General features: G+C 44.8%; 1 protein-coding gene across 2 annotated transcripts in view; it reads right to left on the bottom strand.

Moving 5' to 3' along the window:
• Positions 1-2489: 2489 nt before the first annotated feature.
• DHX29 (DExH-box helicase 29) overlaps positions 2490-27339 on the bottom strand; it is a 47841-nt gene continuing 22991 nt past the window's right edge. For both annotated transcript variants that reach the window (XM_029064025.2, XM_029064034.1), the window contains 15 exons: positions 26666-26842; positions 23800-23940; positions 21685-21829; positions 20502-20622; positions 19303-19387; positions 18715-18803; positions 17510-17638; positions 15768-15843; positions 13275-13499; positions 12005-12141; positions 11455-11548; positions 8537-8839; positions 5765-5896; positions 3959-4055; positions 2490-2809 (listed from right to left, as the gene is read on the bottom strand). In XM_029064025.2, the coding sequence (XP_028919858.1) occupies positions 2754-2809; positions 3959-4055; positions 5765-5896; positions 8537-8839; positions 11455-11548; positions 12005-12141; positions 13275-13499; positions 15768-15843; positions 17510-17638; positions 18715-18803; positions 19303-19387; positions 20502-20622; positions 21685-21829; positions 23800-23940; positions 26666-26842 (2007 nt within the window). In that variant the 3' untranslated portion in view covers positions 2490-2753. The remainder of the gene's footprint in view (positions 2810-3958; positions 4056-5764; positions 5897-8536; positions 8840-11454; positions 11549-12004; positions 12142-13274; positions 13500-15767; positions 15844-17509; positions 17639-18714; positions 18804-19302; positions 19388-20501; positions 20623-21684; positions 21830-23799; positions 23941-26665; positions 26843-27339) is intronic.

Here is a 27339-nt window from a genome sequence, read left to right on the forward strand (position 1 = left end):
CCCAGGGTTGGGAGTCAGTGGTCATGGGTTCTAATCCCCACTTCGCCACTTAACTGTGTGACTTTGGGCAAGTCACTTCACTTCTCTGGGCCTCAGTTCCCTCATCTGTAAAATGGGGATTAAGATTGTGAGCCCCACGTGGGACAACCTGATTACCTTGTATCTACCCTAGTGCTTAGGACAGTGCATGGCACATAGTAAGTGCTTAACAAATACCATCATTATTATTATTACACTGTAGTCTAATAATTAGTATTAGTCGATTAGACTGTAAGCCCATCAATGGGCAGGGACTGTCTCTGTTGCCGATTGGTACATTCCAAGTGCTTGGTACAGTGCTCTGCACAGAGTAAGTGCTCAATAAATACTATTGAATGAATTATTATCATCACAAGCACACAGTAAGTGCTCAGTGAATCCGACTGAGTCAAGTAAAAGTCGTCGTTGTTGATATACCAAAGTCATACAGCCAATCACTACAGTTGTGCTCGTTCTCCGACTCGTTAGCAAAAAGTGCAATTTGGGTGGCCTACTCTCAGCAGACATGTTGTTAAAATAGCATAGATTGTTAGCCCCTGTGGGCAGGAATCGTGCCTACCCTCTCTGTTGTATTGTACGCTCCCAAACGCTTAGTATAGTGCTCTATACATAGTAAGCACTCAATAAATACCCACTGATTGACATTTGCTCAATTATCTTTATGACTGCCTTGCACTTCAAAGGCACAGAAGTGACTAAAATTCTAGTGAACTTTGAATGGGACAGAAACATAGGAAATAATTGTGATATTTAAGTGCTTACTATGTGGCAGGTACTGTACTAAGCACTGGGGGAGAAACCAGCAAACCGGGTGGGACACGGTCCCTGTTCCACATGGGGCTCACTGTCTTAAGCCCCATTTTGCAGATGAGGGAACTGAAGCACCGGGAAGTAAAGTGACTTGTCCAAGGGCACACAGCAGAGGCAGGATTAGAAGCCAAGTCCTTCTGAGTCCCAGGCCCGGGCTCTCTCCACTAAGCCACCCTGCTTCTCGTGGCTGGGGGCATAAAAAAAAATTCGATTTCAATCAACTGTATTTCTTGAGTGCTTACTGTTTGCAGAGCAGTGTACTATGTGCTTGGGAAAGTACAATATTGGAGTGGGTAGGCGAGTTCCGTGTCCACAAGGAGCTTGTCTAAAGAGGGGAGAAACAATAAGATAAATCATGGATAGGTACATATGTGCTGTGGGGTGAATAAAAGGTATAAATCCAAGCATAAGGGTGCCACAGGTGGAATTATTTGCCCACTGAAAATAAACATTAACTCCAAGACTTATTCACCATCAATAGTATTTATTGAGTGCTTACTATTTGCACAGCACAGTACGACGTGCTTTGCAGAGCACAATACAACAGACACATTCCCTACCCGCTACAAGACTTATTCAGAAAGCATCCACATTACTACCTTGTTCTGTTCCATTTCGGTTTGGGAGCTTCTCTCTCTTCTTTCCAAAAATGGGCTACTTTCATACACACTTTATAACCTTCAAATGGAATTGTTTGGAAAAAAAATGGAGAGCCCGTGGCTAGTTGAGAAGTCTTTAAAAGGTATCTCTTGTACGTTGGCCGTAATTTTTAATCAGGTTCAAAATGGCTTTATACAGTTCGGCCCTTACTTATCTTAACTCACCTATGAACTGTGACTGGACACTAAATCGGCAGCTTCAAAGTCTGAAAGTGATGTAAATTACTTATTATTCATATTAATGTCTGTGTCCACTCTAAACTGGAAGCTCGTTACGAGCATGGAACGTGCCTGCTAATTCTCTTGCACTCTTCCAAGCGCTTAGTACAGTGCTCTGCACATAGTAAGCGCTCAATAAATATGACTGATTGATGTGCCTCTCTGAATGAATGTAATTTTGCATTTTTCTAACTTGACCCTTATCTCAGGAGTTGCTTTCCTAAGGAAAAGGGTCGTATACTGTTCTACCACTATAGCGTTTATCCCTCTAGACAGTAAGCTCCTCGTGGGATGGGAACCGGTTTACAAAAGCTTGTCTTCTCCCAGTAAACTCAATAAACACGACTGACTGGTTTTTGTGTGAAGTGAATGGGAATCCTTAATTCTCCCCTGGCCCTGACAAAAACGATTGGTTTTCGCTTCAAAAAAGTGTTATCTTTTTCTCCAAGGAAACTACGCAGATCTTTTCAACTAGCTGTCTAATCCTGCTCAATATAGGAAAGAGGTCATTTTAGAAACCAAAACGGCTTCAGTGGCAGGGCGAGCTGGGACGTATTTGGAACCTGTATCTTCGATAATTCTGTTGTGGGCATGGAATGTGCCTACTAATTCTGCTGCGCTGTACTCTCCCAAGGACTTCGTACAGTGCTCTGCACACAGTAAGCGCTCAATCAGTACCACTGACCGACTATCTAAGGAGGAGAGGAATGTGGCCAATTCGGAGCCACAAAATTAAGGCTTGAAATCAATTTTTACCTTGGATTGGGCTCTGGTAACTGGGACAAGTGGCACCAAAGAATTTATTGTAACCGAAATGGCAAATACGATTCATCATCATCATCGCTAAAAAGGAATTAGAAAAATTACACATATGTAAAGTCTATGCGTTTTCTTCCAAGTTACACCTAGTATTGACATTTTACACGCTGAAATACTTTAGGGATGATCCATTTCCACATACGTTTGTTTACCACCTCTTCAACTTGATGTTTAAGACGATGCAATTTTTGCCCCTCGATTCTAGTTTCAGTTAGTATGCTCTGTTCTTATCAATTCTGTGATGATTTGTAAAATCTTGTCATCTAAGGGAAAAGAAAAATAAAAGAACTCAACCCAATAATCCATTACAATTGTACAAATACATACATGACTCTCCCCACGACTTGATAACTTTATTGTGAATAGTTACGGTGAATAAACTGACCACAGGAGATGAAAGTGACAGGATAAATGTGTTAAAGGATCATCTATCTCGAGTCTGGAGCCGAATTACCTCTGTTAAACTAAGAAGCAGCGTAGTCTAGTGGCAAGAGCTCGGGCTTGGGAGTCAGAGGTCGTGGGTTCTAATCCCGGCTCCGCCACTTGTCAGCTGTGTGACTTTGGGGCAGTCACTTAACTTCTCTGTGTCTCAGTTCCCTCATCTGTAAAATGGGGATGAAGACTGTGAACCCCATGTGGGACAACCTGAAAACCTTCTGTCTACCCCAGTGTTTAGAACAGAGCTTTGGCACATAGTAAGTGCTTAACAAATTCCATTTAAAAAAAAAAAGCATGGGTCCGAGAGTCAGAGGATAAGCGTTCTCATCCCGGATCTACCATGTGTCTGCCGTGACTCTGGACAAGTCACTTCACTTCTCTGTTCCTCAGTTTCCTCATCCGTGAAATGGGGATTCAATCCCCGTTCTCCCTCTTCATTAGACAGTGAGCCCCGAGGGAGACAGGGAGGGTGCCTGACCTGACAATCTTGTATCCACCCTAGTGATTAATACCAATTTTGGTACGTAGTAAGTGCCTAACAGATATCACATCAGCAACATCGACTATTCGGGTCCCAGCAAGTTCCTATCAATCCGTCGATCGTTTTTATGGGGCGCTTATCTGTGCAGAACACTGTACCAAGCGCTTGGGAAAGCACGATACGAAAGAATTAATTTGGTTCTTCCGGGTAGCGGGAGAGGAAAACTGAGTCCCGTTCCCTGCCCCTAACGAGCTCACAAGCCTGGAGGAGAAGCTGGGAAGCCTAGAGGGTGAGTTTACAACCTGGTGGACGAACTTACAGTCTAGAGAACGAGTTTACAAGTCTAGAGGAGAGGAAAGGAAAGGATACGATGTAGTTTTACCCTAAACAACACTTTGGACGCTTGGCTAATATTGAGGAGCTTTATGGGATCTAACACCAAATACTGCGGTTGGTATTCAGGCTGGTTTGTTATGCACGGCACGATCCTTACCTTCAAGGGACATCTTAGGATTTTCAAGTTTTTTCCTTAAAACAGATTCAATGAGAACTCTCAGTTGTTTGAAAATAACTGCAATCTTCACAGGAGCCTGTATAAATGGAGAGGTGTAGGTTAGCAATTAAAAAAAGTGATCCACGTAAAAAAGAGGCTTGAGATCAGATCTGTCTTTGCAGCTGGAATATAAACAAAGAAAAAGTTCACCTCCTCATTTCTGTTTTCGATTAGACTGTAAGCCCGTCAATAGGCAGGGACTGTATCTGTTGCCTAATGGAACATTCCAAGTGCCTAGTACAGTGCTCTGCACACAGTAAGTGCTCAATAGATACTATTGAATGAATGATTGTTTTACTGTTAAATCTCTAAATAAGCATTCTGTAGGCAACAGAGGAATGAATAGCCTGTAATGGAGCATGAAACTATATAATACTGCTCCATAAACGAGTAAAAATGGAGAAGCAGTGTGACCTAATGGAGAGAGCAGGGGCTTGGGAATGGAAAGGACCTGAGTTCTAATCCCGACTCCTCCACTTGTCTATTGTGCGACCTTGGGCAGGTCACTTCACTTCTCTGGGCCTCGGTTCCCTCATCTGGAAAATGGCGATTAAGACCAGGAGCCCCATGAGGGACAGGGACGGTGTCCAACCCGATTAGTTTGTATCAACCCGGGACTCAGTACAGTGCGTGGAACTTAGTGTTTGAAAAATACCATTAAAAATAGAGTAAGAACTAGACTCTACAATTTTAGGTGTTGTAGACCACACTGATGAGATACACACCACCCTGCTGACCTGACGATTCTTGTTGTCTCTACCAGTTCCTCATTTTTTCTCGGCATCATCAGTGACATTCCCAGGATCCCACCTTTTCTCCGCTCCCCAATAATCCCCTTCACTTCCCAGCTAACCGATCGTACACTCCAGGCCTCCTGCTTTTCTCACCTTTACCTATCTCCTGGATTCTCTGCAATCTCCCCCTCCCCGCCGTCACATAAAATGACAGTTTCAAAGGGTCTTCGGCGCGATTCGGCCATCCAAGAGCAAAGAGCCAAACTCTGCTCTCATTGGGTTTGACTTTTCCACTCTGTTTACTCTTTTAGTCCACTGGAGACCCTCTTCAACCTGGGTCTGGAGACAATGTCCTCACTACTTCTCCTATGTCCCAACTCCTCCATCAGCACCTACACTCTGGGTCTTTTCTTTTCAATAGAACAACTCCTAAAAGTTTCTTCTATGTCTTGTCCCCCTCTAGACTGTGAGCTCGTTGTGGGCAGGGAATGTGTCTATTACTGTGTTGTACTTTTCCAAGTGTTTAGTACGGTGCTCTGCACACTAAGTGCTCAGTAAATATGAATGACTGATTCTGTGAAGAAACAGCATGGCCCAGTGGGCAGAGAGTGGGTCTCGGAGTCAGAGAACCTGGGTTCTAATCCCAGCTCTGCCAACCGCTTGCTGTGTGACCCTGGGCAAGTCGTTTGCCTTCTCTGTGCCTCAGTTTCCTTAACTGTAAATTGGGGATTCAATACCTGCCCCCCCCCCCCAATTAATTCTTTAAGCCCCATGCGGGACCGGGGCAGTGTCCGAACTACCTGATCTGTACTAACCCCAGTGCTCAGAATGGTGTTTGATAAATAGTAAGCGCTTAAAAAGTACCATAAAACAATCATCACGTTGCATTATCACACTTTAAACCCTACAGGGAAACTGCGCATAAAAAAAGCATGCCTTTGTGAAATCCAATAAAGCCCTTTTAATAACGCCTGAAAAGGAAAGATCTTCAGCAACGAAAATCGACACGAACCTGAAAGTAGATCCAGCCGTCGACAGACAGGAGACGCTCCCGGTGCTGTACTTCTATATCGCCCCCAAACAGTAAAATGGGAAATGGGGAAATGAGAGTGGTTTCCCTCAAGTACACCTTTGCATACCTTACCTGCAAAAAAAACCAACAAAAAACAGTGATACTCGCAAATACTAAAAATCCTTTTTAAACGTATCTCCAGCCATCGGTCAATCGGTGGTATTTATCGAGTGCTGACCATGTACAGAGTGCTGTATTAAGTGCTTAGGAGAGTACACCGTAAACACTTTAAAGTTTCCGGAGTTAATGTCGTCACGATCATTGGAGGATTAGTGGCATTTACTGGACACCCTCCTGGCATAGTTAACTGCACTGGATGCTTAGCAGTCTAGAATCAAGTGACATAATCCTTACCCACAGGAGTTTACACTCTGTCGAGTGAGGAAGCGTGGCCTAGTGGAAAGACCATGGGCTTGGGAGTCAGAGGACCAGAGTTTTAATCCCAGCTTCCCCACTTGTCTGCTATAATGATAATAATAATGATGGTATTTGTTACGTGCTTCCTACGTGCCAAGCACTGTTCTAAGCGCTGGGGTTGATACAAGGTTATCAGGTTGTCCCACGTGGGGCTCACAGTCTTCATCCCCATTTTCCAGATGAGGTAACTGAGGCCCAGAGAAGTCAAGTGACTCGACCAAAGTCACAGAGCCAATAAGTGGCAGAGCCGGGATTAGAACCCACGACCTCTGACTCCCAAACCCGGGCTCCTTCCACTGAGCCACGCTGCTTCTCAATAGCCATGCTATGTGACGGTGGGCCGGTCACTTAACTTCTCTGGGCCTCAGTTACCTCATCGGTTAAATAAGGACTAAGACTGTAAGCCTCATGTGGGACATGCACTGTCTCCAATCTGATTAGCTTGTCTCTACCCTTGCGCTTACTACAGTGCCTGGCAAATGGTAAGTGCTTAACGAATATCGTAAAAAAAAATTAAAGGAGCTTACTCTGCCTGCTGGGTTTGGAGTACTGTACAAGATGTTTTTGGGAATATACAAGAAGTAAAAGAGTTGGGACCCAATCTCCAGGAGTTTACAGTCTAATGGGGAAGACAAGCAAGCCAAATTGCCTCAGTAATCAAGAAGTAAAAGAGTAGGGGTAATAATAATAATAATAATTTTGGTATTTGTTAAGTGCTTACTACGTGCCAAGCACTGTTCTAAGCGCTGGGCAGACACTAGGTAATTAGGTTGTCCCACGTGGGGCTAAAAACAGTCTTAATCCCCATTTTCCAGATGACGTGAGGGACAGAGAAGTCAAGTGACTTGCCCAAAGTCACACAGCTAAGTGGCAGAGCGGGATTAGAACCCACAACCTCTGACTCTCAAGCCGGGGCTCTTTCCACCGAGCCACGCTGCTCTCCAGACAGACTTACGTTCTACTGTACTCTGCCAAGAGTATAATGCTCTGCACAAAGAAAGTGCTCAAAAAATACCACTGACTGACACTTTTATCATTTGATATTTTGATAAATACTTTTATCAAATGATAAAAAAGGGAATGTTCTTGCCACGGGACAGCAGGGTTTCACAATCTTTTTCAGGGTAATGTCAGCGTTGACTGTGAGATTGAGAATTTAGATTTAGATGGCGAGTCCCATGTGGGACAGGGACTGTATCCAACCTGATTAACTTGTATCTATCCCAGGATTTAGAACGGTGCTTGACGCATAGTAAGCCCTTAACATATAAGATAATAATAACACTAATAATTACAACAATAATAACAAAGTAGAATAAGGAAAGATGCTCTGCCTCAGCAATCAGGAGAAAACAGACCCAGATGCTTAATCTCTAGAAAACACAAACAGAATAAAATGGATTGCCTTCTGCCAAAAGTCATGGTGTAAATTCTCTGAAACGCAATCAAACCTGGAAGATTAATCCCATGTCAACCCCATTCAGCCATCACCATCATGTAAGACGTATTAAGCACCCACATATATGCGTCTTGATTTTACTGTATGTGGTACAAACCAATAAATTCCATCAGAGATCCCTTCCGTGAGAAATCCTGTGACAGATATTTCTGTGAAAATATGACAGACTTACATTCCCATTCATTCGATCGCATTTATTGAGCGCTTATCTGTAAAACCTTATCTTACCTTAAAACCTTAGGTAACCCATGTTACCTTATCTGTAAAATGAGGATTAAGACTGTGAACCCCACGTGGGACAACCTGATTATCTTTTATCCGCCCCGCCAGTGCTTAGAACGGTACTTGGCACCTAGTAAGCGCTTAACAAATACCATTATTATTATTATTGTTAATAATGTTGGTATTTGTTAAGCGCTTACTATGTGCAGAGCACTGTTCTAAGCGCTGGGGGAGATACAGGGTAATCAGGTCGCCCCATGTGAGGCTCACAGTTGATCCCCATTTGACAGATGAGGTAACTGAGGCACAGAGAAGTTAAGTGACTCGCCCACAGTCACACAGCTGACAGGTGGCAGAGCCGGGAGTCGAACTCATGACCTCTGACTCCGAAGCCCAGGCTCTTTCCACTGAGCCACGGAAACGACTTACGTTCCAAGCGCTTAGTACAGTGCTCTGCACATAGTAAGCGCTCAATAAATACTACTGAATGAATGAACGACTTACTCAAGGTCACACAGCAGGCACGCGGCAGAGCCGGGATTAGAACGCAGGTCCTCTGCCTCCCAAGCCCGCATCTTTTGAGCTTATCGCGTCGGACGCAAACAGACGCCTACCTTCTCCTGGTAGAGCAACCAGCCGTAGGTCTGCAAATCTCGATTGACGGAGGAAGGGTGGGCCTGGGCTCTGCCCTGAGCCGTCTCCACGACGCACGCCAGTTTCTCGGTGACGTCTATCGATTTAGTGTAGAGGATCTTGCCCACGTTGTCGTAGAGTCCCGCGGTCAGCACTGCTTTGAGGAGGGCCGTCTCTTGGAGGGAGAGGGATTGAGTGGCGCGGTTTCCATCCCGGTCGTTGGGAAGGGTGGACGAAGCGAAGCCTGCTGCCTTCACCAGCTTGATTAGTTCTTGCTTGACATCCTGCGATGGTTTTGGACGACCGAGACGCAGTCGTGAAAGAATCATTAATAAACGGCTCCAAAAAACACACCGATTCCACTGAGAGTGGCGGTAGTGATTCGAGCAGTCGACGGTATTTATTGAGTGCTTACCGTGTACTGAGCGCTTGGGAGAGGACATTACAACAGAATTGGTAGACAAAATTCCTGCCCTTGATGAGTTACAGTCTAGAGGGTGCGTACGGTCAGAGAGAGATGCAAAATTTACCTTTAACAGTGACAGAATTAAGATGGATCTGGACATCCATTTTAGTTCCAGGCAGTGAAAATACGAAGAAAAATCCAACAGAAATGTAAACTTAAAGACTGATGATTGGGATAGGAGGTGGGCAAATTGAGTAATACTCTAAAAATTCCTAGTCTTCACATCCTGAAAATAGCTGGCTAATGTGGCTAATTTCTCCAGAGCCATCGTATCCTCCTCCCAGGTCCTCAGAGCCGCGGGACAGAGCAGCAAGGAGGCCGAGCTTGCAAAATACAAATACTGGCTGCCGTGGCGGATCGGGGCCACGTCAGGACCGCCGCACGGGGAACGGGCCAGCTGGAAATGGAAGAATGGCCAACCCTAACTAGACTGCAAAGCTATACGAGTGTGTGGAAACCAACTCTCAACTAGGCTTACTCTATTTTGTTTTCAGTCTCCATTTTGCATTAATCTACCTTGTTTTCCCACATCAGGCTTTCGGCCGCAACTCTCCCCTGTTTTTAATTTGAGCCACACCCTGTCTTCAGTTAAGAAAACTGGAGCCGTACGTGACTGGAGTCTATTTTTGGTGTGAAGGAACAGTACGCCCACCTTGGACTACACCTACCTACCTCTCCCTCCTTTCAGCGATGAGGTTCAACCTGCTTTTAGGGCAACAGACAAAGTCTGTCCTCCCCCGTACAGATCTGTACTAAATACTGCAATAAAAAACCCCTGATGCTGGGTTGCTGCAACTGGATTTTTTTGTTGCACTCGACCCGAGCTAACTAGTTGAGAGGCAGGGTAGCCTAGTGGGAAGACCGTGGGCCGGCGAGTCGGAGGACCTGGATTCTCATCCCGGCTCTGTCTCTTGTGTGCTGGGTAACCGTGGGCAAATCGCTTGACTTCTCTGTGCTTCGGTTTCCCCCTCATCTGTAAAATGGGTGCGAAAATACCGGTTCTCCCTCCTACTGCGAGCCCTGTGTGGGCCAGGGACTGTGCCCGATCTGCTTGGGTGAAGCTACCCCAGCGCTTAATTATCCTGGGCACAAAGTGCTTGAACATCATAATTATCATCAATCAATTCCTCTGCACAGGTTCTCGGTCCCCAAGTCCCACAGGGAAACAGCACGGGGTAGTGGAGTACGGGCCAGGGAGTCAGAAGGTCATGGGTTCTAATGCCGGCTCCGCCACTGATCAGCTGTGTGACTTAGGCCAAGTCACTTCACTTCTCTGGGCCTCGGTTCTCTCATCTGTAAAATGGGGATTGAGATCGGGAGCCCCACACGGGACTGTGTCCAACCCATTTGCCTGTATCCACCCCAGCGCTTAGTAAGGTGTTTGACACACAGCCAGTGCTCTACAAACACTATAATTATTAATATTACTTTTAAGTCTTTGCAACTGGACTGAAGCTCGTTTGTCAATTAAGACGGCAAACTGAAGCACTACCCCGAATATAACCCTTTCCACCTTGAGGTGAACTTTGCGGGGACACTTCTTTTATGTTTTTCCATTTCTCTGCACTGAATGTCAGTGACCACAAGTCCCTCAGTGAGCCTATCCAACATCTCCTCTTTCGATACTAAGTTCGACACATTTTTTGGGTTTCCCTTTTTGAGCCACTTTCTCTCAATTTCTTCTTTAACTTGATTGAGGGAGACTAACAATGCTTATGACTGTGGTACTTGTTTAAAGGCTTACTCTGAGCCAATGACAGTACTAAACGCTGGGGTAGGTGTCAGCTGGGTGACTCTGGGCAAGTCACTTGACTTCTCGGTGCCTCAGTGACCTCATCTGTAAAATGGCGATTAAGATTGTGAGTCTCAAGTGGGACAACCTGATTACCCTGTATCGACCCCACCGCTTAGCTCGGCACATAGTAAGTGCTTAACAAATACCGACATTATTATTATTATTACAGTACTGTTAGATCAGACACATTATCCCTGTCCAACATGGGGCTCGCAAAAGGGGGGATAGGGATTTAATTTCCATTTGAGAGATGAGAAAACTGAGGCACAGATAAATGACTGGCCTAAGGTCTCACAGCAGGCAAGCCTCAGAGCTGGGATTGGAACCCAGGTCTCCTGACATTCAGTCCCATGCTCTTTCCGCTGAGCCACAGTGCTTCACAGAAAGTGGCTAGGTCTTCTTGTCTTTCTTGAAAGGTACAAGGGTACGTCACAGCTGTGTGAAACACAGACTAATCATTTTATTTGGTATACACCACATAAAAAGTTTTACATCTTACCCATGAGGGAGACGAAGGAAGCCACACCACTCAGCCACTCCTGAGGTACTGAAAATCATTTTAAATCCTACACCGTCAAAGAAGCGCTCTGAAGCGAAATGTGACCGTCATCTTTCCAGCCCAGAATCGGAACGCTTACCTCTAGAGTTATCAATGCCGTTCTGTTAAGGAAATTCCTCCTGCAGTACGCCATTTCAGAACGATACCCTCCCTCTAGACGAGCCTTCTTCCACCTGGTCAAATTCAAGACGTGGCTTTTACCATCACTTCAAAATTTATCTTCAGACAGCACAACAGAAACCGAGATTCTAGCACATCACAAAAATGGACAATAGATTTCCGGTTTGGTAGCTACGGCATGAACAGCAGGAGCTCCCGCTGCAAAAGCTAGGTCGGAAGTTATGAAGGGAAGTAAATAATGCACACACCTTGTTTAATATAAACTGAAAAAAATAATGAAAATAATTCCATAATTAAGGCAATGCCCAAAGCATTTCTGCTTTGACTCTTAGGAGTGGCCACAACAAATGAGCGTGGGAAGCATGCAAATCGTCAAAAGTCCATCGTACTGAACCTGAGTAAATCAATATAAAAATACCAGATTCATGATTTCAATGATGGCTGTTATGAATCCTGGGGTTCTTTTTGGGCTACATGGTTATAAACGATACTTTTTTTTTTTTTTTTACCCTAGATAAGCACTGTAGATCGTCAGATGGTCAGAGTTTGCCATTCCCAAAGCTGATTTAGCAAGGTCGGCTTCATCTTTTCTACCAATCGGGGTTGTAAAGGGAGACTTCTCGGTCATAACGGCAGCTAATGTTGCCTGTAAATGAAAAAAGGAAATTAGGAGCATTAACGAAACACAGTAACATTATAGCGGTGGTTGACTCAGGAACCCCGCTAGACCGTACGCTCCTTGGGGGCAGGGAACATGTCTATCAACACTGTTAAACTGTATACTCCCAAGCACTCAGTGCTCTGCACACCACGGCAAGCACTCAATACCTACGACTGACTGATCTGACTCGTGTCAGACTTCAATTATAGCAGCAGAGTTCAGTCTCCTATAATTACTACGTTATTATGGATTTAAGAAAAGAAGAAAAAATAGCTTTAGAGAGCAAACATAATCCCCATTTCAACCTCTTCAAATCTGAAGCCCGGAAATAGCCTTTTTGGTAAAACAAAATACTGACATGAGGCACTAGAGAAGCAGCGTGGCCTAGAGGATAATGCAAGGGCCGGGGAGTCAGATGGACCTGGGTTCGAATCCCAGCTCTGCCACTTGTCTGCTGTGTCACCTTGGGCAAGTGACTTCACTTCTCTGGGCCTCAGTTACCTCATCTGTAAAACAGGGATTAAGACTGTGAGCTCTACGTGGGACGAGACTGTGTCCAACCCGATTATCTTCTATTTACCCCAGCATTTGGTACAATGTTTGGCATATAATATTAATGATAGTAATAATGGCTTTTGTCAAGCGCTATGTGCCGAGCACTGTTCTAAGCGCTGGGGTAGATACAAGGTAATCAGGTTGTCCCACGTGGGGCTCACAGTCTCAACCCCCTTTTTACGGATGAGGTCACTGAGGCACAGAGAAGTCAAGTGACTTGCCCAGAGTCAAACACCCGATCAGCGGCAGAGCCGGGACTAGAACCCATGACCTCTGACTCCCAGCCCGGGGAGCGCTTAACAAATATCACAATTACTGCTTTATTATTAAATGGTCGCAAAGTTGTTCAAAAACATTCCCTCCAACCACTAATAACGTTTAGAACAACTGCAGCATTTGTTAAGCGCTTACTATACGCCAGGCACCGTACTAAGCGCCGGTGGGGATGCAATATAAGCAAACTGGATCGGACACGGTATCTGTCCCACATTGGGCCCAGAGTCTTATTCAATCCCCATTTTACTACAGTTCCCAAGTTGCGGATTTGGCGTTCACTCTCTCACCACTGGGTCCAAGCAGCCAAAAATGGCCCCGAATATGAGCATCTTCCCAATCTTGACGTTGACGGGCAGCGCTGCGAGATGTTGGCCCAGCGGAGTCAGCTTCGGTTGGGCGAGCTCACAGGCGCCGATTCTGCGGAGCAGGTTCATTGCATTGCTGATCACTTGAGGCTGAGGGGGATCTAGGGCTTTGGCCAGGAAATCTTCGGGAGAACCGAGATTGCATTTCTGGAAGTCGAAAAGGAGATGGTCACTTAACACAAACCCAGCAAAAAATGAACTGACCTCTAGAAATCAAAATGATCCCACAGACGCATCCCGGGAGAGACGGTTGCAAACGCGCCATTTCCTCGTTCACCACTTCACTGCTTGTTGTGGGCAGGGAATGGGTCTACCAACCCTGTCAGAGCGTATTCTCCCAAGCGCCTGCTCACAGTAAGCGCTCAATAAATTTATTGCTATTGTTTTTGTCTGTCTGCCTCCCCCGAACAGCCCATTGTCTGTAAGCCCGTCAATGGGCAGGGACTGTCTATCTGTTGCCGATTTGTACATTCCAAGCGCTTAGTACAGTGCTCTGCACATAGTAAGCGCTCAATAAATACTATTGAATGAATGAATAAAAACGACTGAGAAAGCAGCAGCATGGTCTAGTGCATAGAGCACGGCCTTGGGAATCGGAAAGACCTGGGTGCTAATCCCAGCTCCACCATTCGTCTGCTGCATGACCTGGGGCAAGTGACTTAACATCTCTGGGCTTAGTTACCTCATCTGTAAGATGGGAATTAAGACTGGGAGGTGATTAGCTTGTATCTACGACAGCGCCTGGCACATAGTGAGCACTTAATACCATGGGGAAAAAAAAATATTCCAGCCCCAAATTTTGGCATTACCCGTGATTCCTCAACCTCCTTTAGGTGTTGCAAATCCTGTTGGATTTTCCTTCACCTTTTCCAGATATGCTCCTTCTTTTCCATCCAAATGGTCACCGCCTTGGTCCAGGGGCTCACCATACCTCCACTAGACTATTGTTTCAGCTTTCTCGCTCTGCCTTCCTGACTCAAGTCTCCCCACTCTCTAGTCCGTACTTCACTCTGCTGGCCAGATCTCTTCTGAAACGAAGCCTCTGCACACCTCTCTCCACTCCTCGGAAACCTTCAGTGGTTACCCAATTCATCCCAGCATCAAGTAGAAACTCCAGACCGTTGGCTTAAATGCATTCCATCGGCTCTTTCCCTCTTCTTCATTCTCTTCTCCCACTACACTCTTATTCCTCGTAAACTCGTGTTTTCACTGGGTCCCATTTGTTGACTCTTCTGCCTGTCTCAAGGCTGTTCTTCGACTGCCTAGAACTCCCTTCCCTTTCGGATCAGTTAAACCACAACCATCTCCATCCTCAAAACCTATCTGTAATCCCACCATCTCTAGGAGGCTTTTGTCGATTATTTTTTTCTTCTTCCCAGGTCACCTCCTCCCGACCATCGTTTCAACACTTTTGCACTCAAAAATCTACGGTTGTATTCACATATTTTGATTTCGCCGAGAGACAGCTGTCTAGTGGACAGAGCACACGACTGGGAGTCAGGAGACCTGGGTTCTAATCCCACCCTGGCACTCGCCTGCTGCGTGACCTCGGGCAGATCACTGGACTTCTCTGTGTCTCAGTTTCCTCATCTGTAGAATGGGGGTTAAAAACTTGTTTGCCCGTCCACTAGACCGTGGGAAGGACAGGGACTGTGTCGATTATTTCTTCTCTCTAGACTGTGAGCTCGCAGGGAGTGAGCGTGTCTGCTCATTCTGTTGCATGATCTCTCCCAAGCACTTAGTACGGTGCTCTGCACACAGTAAATAGACCCCTGACTGAAATGACCCTCAGTACTTAGTACAGTCTATGGCAGATAGTGAGCATTTTAACAAATATCACAATTATTATTATTATATAACTCCACCATTCAGGCACGTTTTCCTATTTGTAAATTATTTGAACTAAGTCTCTGCCTTCAGATTGAAAAGCTCCCCTAGAATATGAACTCCACATGGGCAGGAAACATGTCAACCAGTTCTATTGTACTGTACTCTCTCAGGCGACTAATACAGTGCTTAGCACACAACACGGGCTCAACAAATATCCCTGACTGATCAAACACCTTGAAGGTAGGGGCTGTGGCTATACTCTACCATACTCTGCCAAGCGTTTCAGCACACAATAATCAATCAATTCCCCAGGAGTGCTCGATACATACTAGTGATTGATGGACGACATTCAGAAGGTTTTCCTTCAGCAGAGTTCGAGGCAGCCATCCTATCTAGCAAATTTTCCTAATTTGGCATAATTCAAGAACAACGGGGTACGTTCTTTTCTAAATAACCACCGGATTCTCAGTTAGACGAGGACGAAAGAACAGCACCACATGACCCGAAGCCAATTTTTAAAGGGGGACGATGGGATGGTGGAGAATCCAGGAGCGAGTTCGCTTAACCAAAGACCCAATCAATTACCATAATATGAAGGCATAATTCTTCCAGTGGTACACGCAGTATTTCCGGTACCGAATAGTCCATGAAGCCTTCAAACCTGGAAAAAAAAGGCATCGACAGAAAATGTTTTATGCACAGTATCAAAGTCCCACTCATTTTGCTAAAACTATTTGAGGTTAGTTAAGCAACAGCTCTGACCCCTCTCCTCTGCAGTCTTGCATCTCTTCCTGCCTTCAGGACATCTCTACCGGGATGTCCTGCTGAAATCTCAAACAAAACACGTCCAAAGCGGGACTCATCCCCTTCCCACCCAAACCCGTTCTCTCCCCAGTCTTGCCCATCACTATAAAGAAGACCATTATCCTCTGTAGCTCACAAGCCTGTAACCTCAGCATTATCTTTGACTCCTTCAGCCCACATATTCAATGTCACCAAACTCTGTTGGTTCCACCTTTATATCGCCTCATTTCAAAGCCTTTTTAAAGTCACACCCCTTCCGAGAGGTCTTCCCCGATTAAACCCCTTTTTCTCCAACTACTTTCCCCTTCTGCATTTATGCACTGGGATCAGTGTGGCTTAGTGAGAAGTAGCGTGGCTCAGTGGAAAGGGCCCGGGCTCGGGAGTCAGAGGTTGTGGGTTCTAATCCCGGCTCCGCTACTTATCAGCTGTGTGACCTTGGGCAAGTCACTTAACTTCTCTGTGTCTCAGTTACCTCATCTGGAAAATGGGGATTAAGACTGTGAACTCACAGGGGACAACTGATTACCTTGAATCTACCCCAGTGCTTGGCACATAGTAAGAGCTTAACAAATACCATCATTATTATCATTACCTTTAAGCACCCGATACTCACCTCACCCTCAGCCCCACGGCACTTACGATTTATTCATTTATATTAATGTCTGTCTTCCCTCTAGACTTTAAGTGCCCTGTAGGCAGGGAATGTGTCTACCAACATACTGTACTCCATACTGTACTCTAATTTCCCAAGTGCTTAGAACAGTGTTCTGCACATAGTAAGTGCTCAAGAAATCCCAATGATTGACTGAAAGGCAGTGTGGTCTGACGGACAGAGTACGGGCCTGGGAGTCAGAGGGCCTGGCTCCTAATCTTACTCTGCCACTGACCTGCTGGGTGACCTTGGGCAAATTCACGTTATTTCTCTATGCCTCAGTTTCCTCGTCTGCAAAATGGGGAGGAAATATCAGTTCTTCCTTCTACTACGGCAGTGAGCCTCAGGTGGGACGGGGACTGAGTCTGACTCAGGCATCGTGAATCTACCCCAGTACTTAGTACAGTACTTGGCACATAATAAACGCTTCGAAAATGCCATAATTATCATTACTCAAACTCCCAATTCTCTAGACTGTAAGGCTCCTTACGGGCCTGTAATGTGTCTACCAACTCTGTTTTTTGTAAGACATTTGCTAAGTGCTCACTATGTGTCAGACACTGCTCTAAGTGCTGGGGTAAATACGAGATAATCAGATTGGACCCGGTTCCTGTCCCTCATGGGGCTCACAATCTTAATCCCCATTTTACAGATGGTGGTAACTGAGGCACAAGGACGTGACGTGATTTACTCCAGGTCACACAGCAGATTAGAGGCAGAGCCGGGATAAGAACCCAGGGCCTGACGACTCCCAAGCCCACGCTTTATCCATCAGACCGCACTGTTGAACTGTGCTCTCTCAAGCGCTTAGTACAGTGCTCTGCACACAGTAAGCGCCCAATAAATACCACTGAATGACTGAATACCGTACCTTTCTCGTGTATACATTCTGAAGCAGAATCCATCTCGAACTCGTCCCGCTCTCCCTTGGCGCTGCAGGGCACTGGCTTTACTCACAAACGTCTCCACCAAGGAGCTCATTTGGCTGCTTTCATGGTACCTGCACAAAGCATTTAACAGACACTTGTGTAGTAGGTAACAATGGGATTTAATTTTATATTACGCTCGGAAAAAAAAAACTTCTTTGTAAAATGTACACACGGCTGACGAATGACAGTTCACTGGGAACCAAGGTAATTAAATTTACTTTCCACCAGCCACAGTAACAACTGCCGCCTGAAAAAAGAGTTCTCTCTTCGGACGGCAGATTCTGAACGATCATCGGTAAAATACATTCTTTTTTTAATCGGATAATCACGTTATATCTAAACTCTTTTAAAGTCGCTCCAAATTCCATGAAGGAAATGAACGGGCCCATTTCTTCATGATGACACAGTCAGGCATTAAAATGACAAAGAATCTGTACACACGAACTCCTACCCTTCAAACATCAGCTATTCCTAGTTTAGCACTATGACTACTTATTCTTGATTTAGGAATAAGATTTAAACATTTTCTTAGGGTTTTGAGTTGCCTGTTTTCGAGGTGCTTTGCTTTGGCCTTATTTTCTCATTGAGGAATTGACAATTAGCAGGTAGTAAGGATATTCAGTGAGTGCCCTCAGGAAAGTCCAGGCCCCACAAGGGAGTTACCTTTAAGTGGAGAAAACTGACGTGAAAATAAAGTACAAATAGGGTAATCAGAACAAATCAATTGACGGAACAATTGATTACATATAACGCACACACGCGCACATGTTCATCGGGGAGAGAATGTGTCTGCTATATTGTTATACTGTACTCCCCCAAGCACTTAGTACAGAGCTCTGCACACAGTAAGCGCTCAATAAATATTAATGACTGACATGCACACCTAAGAGGTAGGGGAGGCTGACTGGTTAATGTGACTTTCTGGGAGTTTCTGGAAGAGCTTGCTGGAGAAGGTGAACTTTTTTTGAGGGCTTTGAAGACAGGGATGCTGTGGTCCATCACAATATCTGTGCAAACTTCACTAAAGCATCTCGAAGTTCCCATCGTCCGAGGGACGACGGCTTTACTGTTTATCAACTGGCGAAGCGCTGCAATTGCACACATTTACATTAACGCATTTCTTCGATCTGGAAAATTTTCCACTTACTTATTTTCTTTCGTTCTTCCAGTGTCAATTACGAAGACCACATCCGGTATAGTAATGCCTGTCTCTGCAATGTTGGTCGCTAGAACGATCTGAAAGTGGAAGACGTTGCATTTTAAGAGATGGATTTATGGGGAACAGCTGCTTTTCTAAAATGTACACTTCTTCAAGCTAGTAGTCTGGGGACTCAGCTTACATGATCCTCATTTAGTTTTTGAACTCACTGCTAATGCAATTGCATAAAGTTTCCTTGAGGGTCTTCACTAATCTTTCCTTCTGCAGATAATCTGTTCCCTTTCTCTCCAGCTCTAGCCAGTATTCCCTTGCTTTTCTGTATCTAAGCTTGCTTTGCACTTTTTTAGATGACTTTCATTCTGCAAAACTACCTTACGGTAATATAATGTGCAAAACCAGGAGGCAAGAGAAAGTCAGGAAGTGCCGTTTAGCCCTACTCTTCCATTCTGGGGACCCAGAATCCAACTGCAGGTGCAGTGGAAAGGGAAAATGCCAAAGGAGTTGGCACCGGGAATCCTGCGGTTAAATGTTTTCAAATGAATCCCTTGTAAATTTTCTGTGATTCTCTAAATTTACCTTTCGGACTCCGAGAGGAGGGAGCGTGAATGCTGCTGCTTGATCTTGAGTTGAGAGAATCGAATGCAGGGCTATTAATTTGTACCTGAAAGAGGCGAAATAAATTGAGATGGGCAGAAAAGATGGCAATTTCCAAAAGGATGCTCTGCAGGCAAAGAATCACTAAATATATATTTGCGGTATATTGAGTGTGACCCAATTTTGATGGGGATGTAAGGATTTCATTCAGAGTGATGCTTTATTCTTATCAACTGTTCTCGATTGCCAGTTTTGTCCTGTTTCCCCATGTTAGAGCTGTGTTTCAAGACTTCAGGTTTTGGTAGGCATTTTGTGGTAAATGATTCAATATCTGTCGCCTATAAGGAGGCTAGTACGAAGACAAATTTAAGTTGCTTAGGTGAACAGTCTCAGAAAAGGATTATACGGTTCAGAGCAAAATATTAAACGGTTGCAAATTTTGGAATCAAACATTTTAGATGCATTATGATGCATGGTATTCTCACTCCAAAACATTTTGACTATAGTGAGGCCATGCTATATTGCAACTTTAAAATAAATCCTGTTACTTTGTGAAAAGCAACGAAATCATGAAAAAATACAAAAATTAGATGATGGAGTCTTTAAACGATCTGGAAGCCTCTCTGTACAGAGGATGGTTTGGCCATTTTCAATACAACCAAAATGAGTCAATCCTCCCAACCGTGATTCCATTCTGGCAGCGATACAATTGTTGGGTAGGGATTGTCTCTATTTGTTGCTGAACTGTACTTTCCAAGCGCTTAGTACAGTGCTCTGCACACAGTAAGCACTCAATAAATACGGTTGAATAAATGAATGAATACAATGAAACACACTACCGAGAATACAAGGCACAGTAAGGCGAGGTGAGAAGATTTTTTTTACAGATGTTAGATCAGGAAAATTTTCTAAAACACCAGAAGACCCCCAAATTCTAACAGATTTCCCTACAAATCTGCATTCCATTAGTTTTGATGGGTCACCATAAAAGTATAGGGGGTTGAGGTGTACTAGACTTCAAGAAAAGGCAATATTGAAAGCATTTAGATAGCCGTCCCTCAGAATGATGAAAGAATAAGCAATTTCTCAAACTAATAAGGTTAAATGAGAATATGTCCTTTTTTCAAAGGGAGTCATTTTCTTTCCAACACACTTTCCTGACAGAAGAAAATTGTAACTACCTTTCTTTGGAATGAAACCGCCTGTCTGTTGATAAGAGATCATACAATTGCTGGATGTGTGCAAGTCCTGGTAAAAAAATTAATACTGCTCCTTCTACATTTCTGAACTGGGGACTTCTGTCTGTTTGGATGAGAAAAAGCACACATTATAATAAAGTAACAAATATGAGTTATATAAGTTACACATATAAGTTTATAACATCCCTCCACTGATTTAATGCAGGATGGATAAGACAATAAGAAAGGTACGCAATATTTTATCGACTCCTAAGGTTTCTTCTTTAACTTGCCTGTAAGCTAACACTCTAAGCCTCTTGTGAGCAGGGATCATGTTGATCAACTCTATTGTTTGTATTTTCCCAAGTGCTCAATACACTTCACTGACTGATTGATTAGAAATGTAAGCAAGAAGGGTATGTTTTCTATCCTGAATCCACCAGCCCACTGAGAGGCCAATTCATTTCATTCTAATCTGGCAGGAGTGAATTTGACTACATTTCCTTTCCAACTGGGTGTTAGAGAGGAGCGGAATTCACTTGTCTGTAAGCCTTTATGTGACTTTTCCTTACCATCTGTTGGTTCTAACCAGATATCCCAGTGCCAAGAAAGGTCCTTCTCCTGCTCTGTGACACATGGTATTAACGTTACAATTGTTACTGAATACTCAACCCCGTCTTCCTTCACTAAAAGAAATCTACAAGCCCCCGACAGATACATGAGACGGACAAAACATTTTTAGGCATCGATCAAAAGGGGGAACACTACTTTGAGGCGACTAAACCCCCCTTCTCCTCTGCTCCTCCCCACCTCCCCATCGCCCCGACTCGCTCCCTCTGCTCTACCCCCCTCCCCGCCCCACAGTGCTTGTGTATATATGTCCATATTTATTATTCTATTTTATTAATGATGTGCACGTATCTATAATTCTATTCATCTATTTTGATGCTACTGATGCCTCTCTACTTGTTTTGCTGTCTGTCTCCCCCTTCTAGCCTGTGAGCCCATCGTTGGGCAGGGATCGTCTCTATTGCTGAATTGTACTTTTCAGGCGCTTAGTACAGTGCTCTGCACACAGTAAGCACTCGATAAATACGACCGAATGCATGAATGATTAAGACACAACGTCCAGTGAGAAGGAAAAATTTCAGGAAAGTTCCACGCTTCAGGAAATTAAAAAACATACCTAGGAATGCAAGCAGTTCCAAAATGAGATCCAGGTTGATTTTATGGGGATTCATATAAAGAACAGCGTGCTGGGTGCGTCCGCTATACTTCTGGTAGTAGGGATTTAATTCGACGCTAGGTCCCGCCTGTGATGGGATGTACTCCTAAAGATAATACGTGAAGAGCACACTTACAGAAGGCTAATGAGATGATGCGTGTCTAACTTTGGCTAAACACTCAATGAAATCTCCTTATTTTATGACAATAATGCTGAAATACAAACACTAAGAAAGTTGTGAATCTCAGGGAATTAGCCTTATTATTAGGACTGGGATATTCTACAAAATACTCATTCAAATGTGACCTAACCAGTGTGAATTCAGGGGGCATCAAAAAAACAGAGCAAGCACCCTGATTAATGAATTGGCCTTCGAAGTCCATCGTTGTGAAAAACAGCACAATCACCGATATGACTGAACAAGTAGAATCTTCAAAGGGTCCAGGAGTTTAATAATAATGTTGGTATTTGTTAAGCGCTTACTAGGTGCAGAGCACTGTTCTAAGCGCTGGGGTAGATACAGGGTCATCAGATTGTCCCACGTGAGGCTCACAGTCTTCATCCCCATTTTACAGATGAGGTAACAAACCCAGAGAAGTGAAGTGACTCGCCCACAGTCACACAGCTGACAAGTGGCAGAGTCGGCACTTGAACCCATGACCTCTGACTCCCAAGCCCGGGCTCTTTCCACTGAGCCACGCTGCTTCACGAGTTTACCTCGTAAAGCTACTAAATGCAGGACATTTCTAACCATCATAATCACAACTATCGTAACTTTTGCGTTTGATTAGTGCTGACCGTGGGACAAGCACCATACTAAGCGCTGGGGTAGATGTGAAATATTCAGGTTGGACACAGTAGGAGGGAAAACATTTTACAGACGAGGAAACCGAGGCACAGAGAAGTAAAGTGACTTGGCTAAGGTGTGGCAGCAGGCAAGAGGCAGAGCGCTGGAATTAGAACCCGGGCCTTCTGATTCCCAGGCCTGTGCTCCTTCCACTAAGCCACACTGCCTTCTTCCCCTTCCAAAGTGCGTGCCGCCCTCCCGAACCACATTCCTCCCAGCTATTTCTCCCTGTCACTAGCTCATGTCAGATTTGCCACCTTGTTGGATTCCTTCCCCATTATGCTCAGGCTTAGTGTCGCACTTAAGCACCTTTAAGCTTTTGTGGAACATTGTGTGTGTGACTAAGGCAAGTAGAACCTTGGGCAAATTGAATTTACGCAGCCTGCTTTAACCAAAATGCAGTTAATTATTCCCCTCTCCCCCATCATTTTTGCTGACCCAGTGAATTCTTCAGGGTCACTTTTCTCTACGTCCATTCCCCTGCTTCCCTTCCCTAAAGGAAAGCAGGTTTAGATGTAAAGTAGGAATCCCTCGTTCTATACTCTGCCATGTTAACAAAAGATTCATTCATTCTGAATCGATCCCCACGGTTACAAGGAAGGCAGGATGTGGAGCCTGTTCTTTTTCCCATTCTCTCATTAAAGCAACAGTCAGGGAAAGAAACAGAGACGCGCGCACGCACACACTGGTAAAAGCGGTGTGATGAGAAGCAGCGTGGCTCAATGGAAAGAGCCCAGGTTTGGGAGTCGGAGGCGGTGGGTTCTAATCCCAGCTCCGCCACTTGTCAGCTGTGTGACCTTGGGCAAGTCACTTAACTTCTCTGTGCCTCAGTTACCTCATCTGTAAAATGGGGATGAAGGCTGTGAGCCCCACGTGGGACAACCTAATTCCTTTGTATCCAGCCCAGTGCTTAGAACAGTGCTTGGCACATAGTAATCGCTTAACAAATACCAACATTATTATTATTATTATAGTCGAGATATCCCCACTCAGGCATAGAAATAAAATAGATATTGTGCGTAAACACAGGGTGAAATAGTTCTAAAAAATAGTGAAAACCGAGACCGACCTCAAGATCCAAACTTTCCCATTTCTCATCGAAAGACAGAATTCCATTTCATATAAAATAGGGTTTTCTGAGAACGCAACTAATGAGGTATCATGTCACTGAAACAATATCACATTTTTCAAAAAAAAAAACCTTGGGAAGAATCCAATTTCATTTTTACCTGATATTTTTTGATTCCTCCTGCTTTGCCTGTGACACTGATGGTTATCTCCTCTTCCTCTTCCAGAAATTTCTGACAATATTCTGAGTCTTTCTCCAGAACAAAGCCGGTTTCCTCTACCACGTCTTCCAGGTGAAAAACCTAGCAAGTGAGTAGAGGGAAGAGAAGTGAGTGTACTTTTAGACGTCGTCATCGCTTTTCTTTCTAAAGAGCACGTCTGAGAAACAGACATGGGCCGGGGTGTGGCTATTCCATTAAAAGACCCACTTAGAAGCGGCGACCCGACAGCAGATTCATGCAGAATTCCAGGCCTGCCCTTTGGTTTTGCTGCTTTGCTTTTCCTGAAGATGCCTATCACTGTGTTGGCTTTTCCTCCTGCTACCTCGCACTGGACCATGGATTTAAAACAAGAGTTAAATGACTCCAAAATCTTCTTCCTGAATCCTAATCTTTGATGAGACCCTTCCAACCCAAAGGGGCATCCCCCAAACCTCCAGGAATTCCTACGGGTGGTGGTTAGAGAAGCAGCGTGGCTCAGTGGAAAGATCCCGGGCTTGGGAGGCAGAGGTCATGGGTTCGAATCCCAGCTCCGCCACTTGTCAGCTGTGTGACTTTGGGTGAGTCACTTCACTTCTCTGTGCCTCAGTTACCTCATCTGTAAAACGGGGATTAAGACTGTGAGCCCCACGGGGGACAAGCTGATCACCTTGTGTGCTTAGAACAGTGCTTGGCACATAGGAAGCGCTTAACAAATACCATCAATATTATTATTATTAGCGGGGTGCGCTCAATAAATACCATTGATTGACTGACTGATTGGTATTTACTGAATGGCCCTTGCACTTTGATTTGCACCCTTTATTCACCCCACCGTCAGCCCCACAGGACTTATGAACGTATCTTTTATTTATTTATTTATATCATGTCTGTCTACCCCTCTAGACTGTAAGCTCATTGTGGGCAGGGAATCGACTCATGTTGTATTCTCTCAAGTGCTTAGTACAGTGCTCTGCACGCAGTGAGGGCTCATTAAGTACAACTGATGATACAAGAGCCACAATCTCTTGCCTTCGCAGCTCCCGCAAATGACCCAAGGAGTTTTTCTACACTGCAAGTTCCTCTCCAAGACTATAAGCTCCTTGTGGGAAGTGAATGAGTCTTCCACTTTTTTTTAAGTGGCACTTGTTAAGCGCTCACTATGTACCAAGCACTGTACTAAGCAGCAGAGTAGACACAAGCTAATCCGGTTGGATGCAGTCCATGTCCCATAGTGTGCTCACAGTCTTAATCCCCATTTTCCAGATTGAGGGAACTGAGGCCCAGAGAAGTGAAGTGACTTGCCCAAAGTCACGCAGCATTCATTCATTCATTAGGATTTATTGAGCGCATACTATGTGCAAAGCACTGTACTGAGTGCTGGGAATGTACAATTCGGCAACATATAGAGACAATCCCTGCCCAATAACGGGCTCACAGTCTAAACGGAGGAGACAGCAAAGCCAAACAGAACAAAACAAGACAACATCATCAAGATAAATAGAATCAAGGGGATGTACACCTCATTCACAAAATAAATAGGGTAATTAATAATACATACAAATGAGGACAGTGCTGAGGGGGAGGGGAAGGGGAGCAGAGGGAAAGGGGGACTCAGTCTGGGAAGGCCTCCTGGAGGTGAGCTCTCAGTAGGGCCTTGAAGAGGGGAAGAGAGTTAGTTTGGCGGAGGTGAGGAAGGAGGACATTCTAGGACAGCGGTAGGACGGGGGCTAGGGGTCGACGGCGGGATAGGCGAGAACGGGGGACGGTGAGCAGGTGGGCGGCAGAGGAGCGGAGTGTGTGGGGTGGCCAGTAGAAAGAGAGAAGGGAGGTGAGGTAGGAGGGGGCAAGGGGATGGACAGCCTTGAAGCCCAGAGTGAGAAGTTTTTGTTTCGTGCGGAGGTCGATAGGCAGCCACCGGAGGTTTTTGAGGAGGAGAGTGACGTGCCCAGAGCGTTTCTGTAGGAAGATGATCCGGGCAGCGGAATGAAGAATAGACTGGAGTGGGGAGATACAGGAGGAAGGGAGATCAGAGAGGAGGCTGATGCGGTAATCCAGTCGGGATATTTTGAGAGGGGAGGAGTCGAAACTAGAAGCCAAGTCCTTCTGACTCCCAGGCCTGTGCTCTATCCACTCGGCCATGTTTCTGTCACACAATGAGACAGTTCTCGAGTATGAATATTGTAGTAGGGGCTATTGGTTTCAAACCACCCCATCCACCACTCCTCCCCCTCCGCCCTTCCCCTCCCCTCAGCTCTGTGCTCATTTGTATATATTATTACCTTATTTATTTTGTTAATGAGGTGTACATCCCCTTCATTCTATTTATCATGATAATGTTGCCTTGTTTTTGTCTCGTTCTGTTTTGCTCTGCCGTCTGTCTCCCCTGATTAGACTGTGAGCCTGTTGTTGGGCAGGGACTGTCTCTATCTGTTGCCAAATTGTACAGTCCAAGTGCTTAGTACAGTGCACTGTACATAGTAAGCGCTCAATAAGTACTACTGAATGAATGAAACTGTTTTTTCAGCTTCACCAATCCCTATACAATAAAATTAATCATCAGCAGTGTACTCTTCAGATCCTTTTATGTGTTACATATATTGCCGCTGTTCCTCTACAATTTGAGCCCGTTGTGGGTAGGGATTGTCTCTACTTGTTGCCAAACTGTAGTTCCCAAGCGCTTAGTACAGTGCTCTGCACACAGTAAGTGCTCAATAAATACGACTGAATGAATGAATGAATGCACAGGCTAATGGGAATCAACCTGAAAAGGGAGTTCCCAAGAGAGAACTTGTCTCCACTCACACGTAGCCTCTAAATCAATGCTTACCTCCACAGGGTAACTTCTTCCTGAAATCCTGAGAATGGGGCAGTGTGTGAAATAGGTAGAAAACTTCTCACTGTCTACAGTAGCACTCATCAAAATCAAGTGCAGATCGGAGCGTTTCTGCAAAATCTCTTTCAGGATAATGAGCAGGAAGTCAGACTGAACGCTTCTTTCATGAACCTAAGGTTAGAGGATCAGAAAGAAAACAGATCAATTCAGATGAGGGAAAAAGGAATCGCGGAACCAATAAGGTTTACCTAAGTCCTTTGAGCACTTAGTATTCACCCCACCCTCATTCAATCGTATTTATTGAGCGCTTACGGCGTACAAAGCGCTGTACTAAGCATTTGGGGAAAGTACATTACAAAAGACACATTCCCTGCCAAAGCGAGCTCACAGTCTAGAGGGGGAGACAGACATTAATATAAATTATTCATTCATTAGTATTTATTGAATGCTTACTATATGCAGAGCACTGTACTAAGCGCTTGGAATGGACAAATCGGTAACAGATACAGTCCCTGCCCTTTGACGGGCTTACGGTCTAATCGGGGGAGACAGACAAGAACAATGGCAATAAATAGAATCGAGGGGAAGAACATCTAATTAAAACAGTAGCAAATAAATAGAATCAGGGTGATGTCCAGCTCATTAACAAAATAAATAGGATAATGAAG

This window comes from Ornithorhynchus anatinus, chromosome 1 (assembly GCF_004115215.2).
Source record: "Ornithorhynchus anatinus isolate Pmale09 chromosome 1, mOrnAna1.pri.v4, whole genome shotgun sequence".
In the NCBI taxonomy this organism is placed as follows: domain Eukaryota; kingdom Metazoa; phylum Chordata; class Mammalia; order Monotremata; family Ornithorhynchidae; genus Ornithorhynchus; species Ornithorhynchus anatinus.